General features: G+C 39.2%; 1 protein-coding gene across 1 annotated transcript; it reads right to left on the bottom strand.

The window, feature by feature from the left end:
• Positions 1-590: 590 nt before the first annotated feature.
• On the bottom strand, positions 591-2,644 carry LOC104956009 (dynein heavy chain 8, axonemal-like; the record flags this gene model as incomplete). Its single annotated transcript, XM_010783435.1, has 6 exons — positions 591-780; positions 1,564-1,716; positions 1,809-1,965; positions 2,084-2,244; positions 2,344-2,445; positions 2,528-2,644. Coding segments are annotated over 6 exons (880 nt in total), but the record flags the coding sequence as incomplete, so codon positions are not given.
• Between the last annotated feature and the right edge of the window lie 360 nt (positions 2,645-3,004).

Below are 3,004 nucleotides of genomic sequence, written 5' to 3'. Positions count from 1 at the left end.
CTCGAGGGCCGTATCAAATTGTCTCGCGGGGCATATACGGCCCGGGGACCGGAGGTTCCTCACCCCTGTTTTAAGACCTCATCGCCACTTTGAGTTTTAACCGGTTACATTGGCGACACACTTCACCTCACATTTACTATATACAGTATTGATTGTCCTTCCTCCTTATCTTCCAACCATTTGGACGCAAACTTGCATTTCCCCATATTGATGTTGTTTAACAACAGACCTTCGCGCGCTAACAAGCAGTGAGTGTGCAATGTCCTGTTCAGATGAGGTCAAATCCAACAGGATGCCATAAATAAACTACAAAGAATCACACTACACACCTACGCAATGATTACATTCAGGCAGACTTTAGAATACAACCTCTTTGGACAATTTATATAGTTATTGAAAACAAGCTACAAAATGTAATACCTTGGAAAATGCCGTTTAATACTTTTTAATACTTTTTAATAGCCTTAATTTTCGCAAAATGTATTTATCAACTTTTAATACTTTTTAAGACACCCCACAGTCAAACTTAACATGTTTCAATACATCTAATTAAATCTGTTGGAAAGTCTAATAATGAATACTTGACTCACCTTGCGGGTTGAAGAAACCTGTCATCCAAAAAGCTTTTGGTCTTCCTTCAAAAACCCAGCTGTGAAATTGTTTGTTTCTTTCCAGAAGCTCTGTGTACCAGAAGCCCAGTGTGGAGGAATCCCAGGAGACTTTCCTCCACTGGTTCGGCACACGGGCATCAAAGATATTGTCCAGTGCATCACGGAGGTTCTAGGAGTCAAGTAGAGATCACTTTTACAGTAACTTACAGCCTCGTGATAATGAAAGCAAATTTATATTTTAAACAACATGTTTATAGAATATAAATTGTTGAAAAATGGTTAGAACAAAATGGAATGTACTAGGGCTGTCCCAAATACAATTTTTCGGGCTCCGGATAATTGGTAGTAATCAGCACCGAATACTCGGATATTCGGCCGGCGCGGGGGCGGTGCGTAGTAATCAGCAGCGAACCGCTTCAAGACGTGTATTTCGGTTTATTCACGGCATTCATTTTGTTATTCTACAGTATTGTTGTTTTATAGTTATTTGTTAATGAATACAGCCCAATTTGTGTTCTTTGAAATTGAAAAGGATATTGCATTGTGTTTGTTACTTTCGTTACAGTTGTATATGTCTTAAGTGTAATTATGGACATGCTTTTATTTTGAAGGAGAGTTAGCGCTGTTGACAGGAAGTTGTTGTTGCAATGGAAACAACGTGACGGAGATTAACGGAGAAAAGTCATATCTACATATAAAGACAGAGGAAGTAAACAATAATGCTTATGGTTAAGTGTTAGCACCCCCCGAAGAGGCACAAGCTCTTACGTTGATATTGGAGATTTCAACAAATTCAATTTATTGAAAAAAATAAAATAAAAATAAACTAATAACGAAATTGAAACCCGAATAGGACTCCAACGAACGAATATTCGGGTACAGCCCTAGAATGTACTGAAGTTAATATTTAAAAAGCAATCTGTATGTGAGAGTGATAAATGAGTGGTCTCACCTCGCTCATTATGATGGTACCATCAATAGCCAGCTTCAGGTCCGTCAGACTAATCCGCACCACACCGATGATCCTTTGCATTCGATCTACCTCTTGGCGTAGGAAGATGTTCATTGGGTTTAGAGCTCCCATCTTCAACAGTCTGGCTTTGACCTGAAACCAGTATAAGAATGCACAATTTGGATTTGAGTAGGTGTATTAAAGTGGAGTCTGCCACCCTAATAATAACAAATATAAGAAATCACCTCATGTGGCACATAATTGGGGGGCAGCTTCTCTAACATGTCTTCTGCCATGCTGTAAACAATGGACTCCCGAGTTGCTCCTGATCCTCCTCCGCTTTCCTTTGGCTGGATATTTGTAATTGTCTCTAGCACTTCAGCCGATGTGTTTGTCTGATATCTAGTGAGCATTAAACAAAGCAAAAATGAAATGTTATTTATCATTTATACGTTAAAATGACACAATATAGGCATCATATCCTTGTCATTTATAGTTTTAGGACAATGTATTTCTTTACGTGATATCCGCATTAGGATGCAGCCCCAAGGCCTGTGGGGAGTCCGCAGTGGGTAAGCTCTGAATACATTCAATGTACTCGTCTACTGTCTTGCACACTGGGACTTTGTAGCCCGTGTAGAAGCAAAATAATGGGTCGAACATCTTTTTACTGAACCACACCTGCAACGAAAAGAACCTGTTCATGTATAGTAACAAGACAAATAATAATCAAATGTATCAAGATGTTAAACATAAAGGAACAAAAAAATAGGATATTACTCGTGCAAAACACTGCAGTAGGCGTTTGTCATAATCATCTGTAACCCTTCCTCCATACTGCACCTCAGCTAGCATGTATCGCACAGTTACCCAGGACACATCCTGGGAGAAAGCACACAATAATAAGTGAGGGAAGATGATAAAAACATCTCTAAAAGTAACACTGCTGTTCCCGAATTCTCACCTTCCTGGGGCCACAATCATCCAAGTGTCTCTCAACAAATTCAACACTGGCAGTGAAGTCCGCAGAGTTGAACTCATAGGGTATGTTCCAACCCAATGGTCCGAATTTGCGTCGCTCCTTAGAAAGAAAGCAATAAACACATGGTTATGAATAAAAGCAGGTAAATTAGTATCAAATAATATTAGAAAGTAAAAACATTGAGTGATTGTGAAGAACATTTTTTCCTTAACTTGGAAAGACCTTTCTAAGACTTTATAACTTGTTGTGCTCCCAGCCTGAAATATGCAACGAGCTAGATATTGCCTCATTAGATCCTCTACCTCAGGGATGGGCGGACGGGGGCCGCATGAGGCCCCCACCTCCGCTTTTTGCAGCCCTCAGATCAATTTAGAAAACGTAATTAATTAAAATATATAATATATATATATTTTTTACTTGTAGTACTGATACTACGTGATTTCGTTCAGCAGCCAAATA

This window comes from Notothenia coriiceps, unplaced genomic scaffold (genome assembly GCF_000735185.1).
Source record: "Notothenia coriiceps isolate Sejong01 unplaced genomic scaffold, NC01 NC01_scaffold00025115, whole genome shotgun sequence".
In the NCBI taxonomy this organism is placed as follows: Eukaryota; Metazoa; Chordata; class Actinopteri; order Perciformes; family Nototheniidae; genus Notothenia; species Notothenia coriiceps.
Note: the sequence above shows the minus strand (reverse complement) of the source record. Positions and strands in the feature narration are given on the sequence as shown.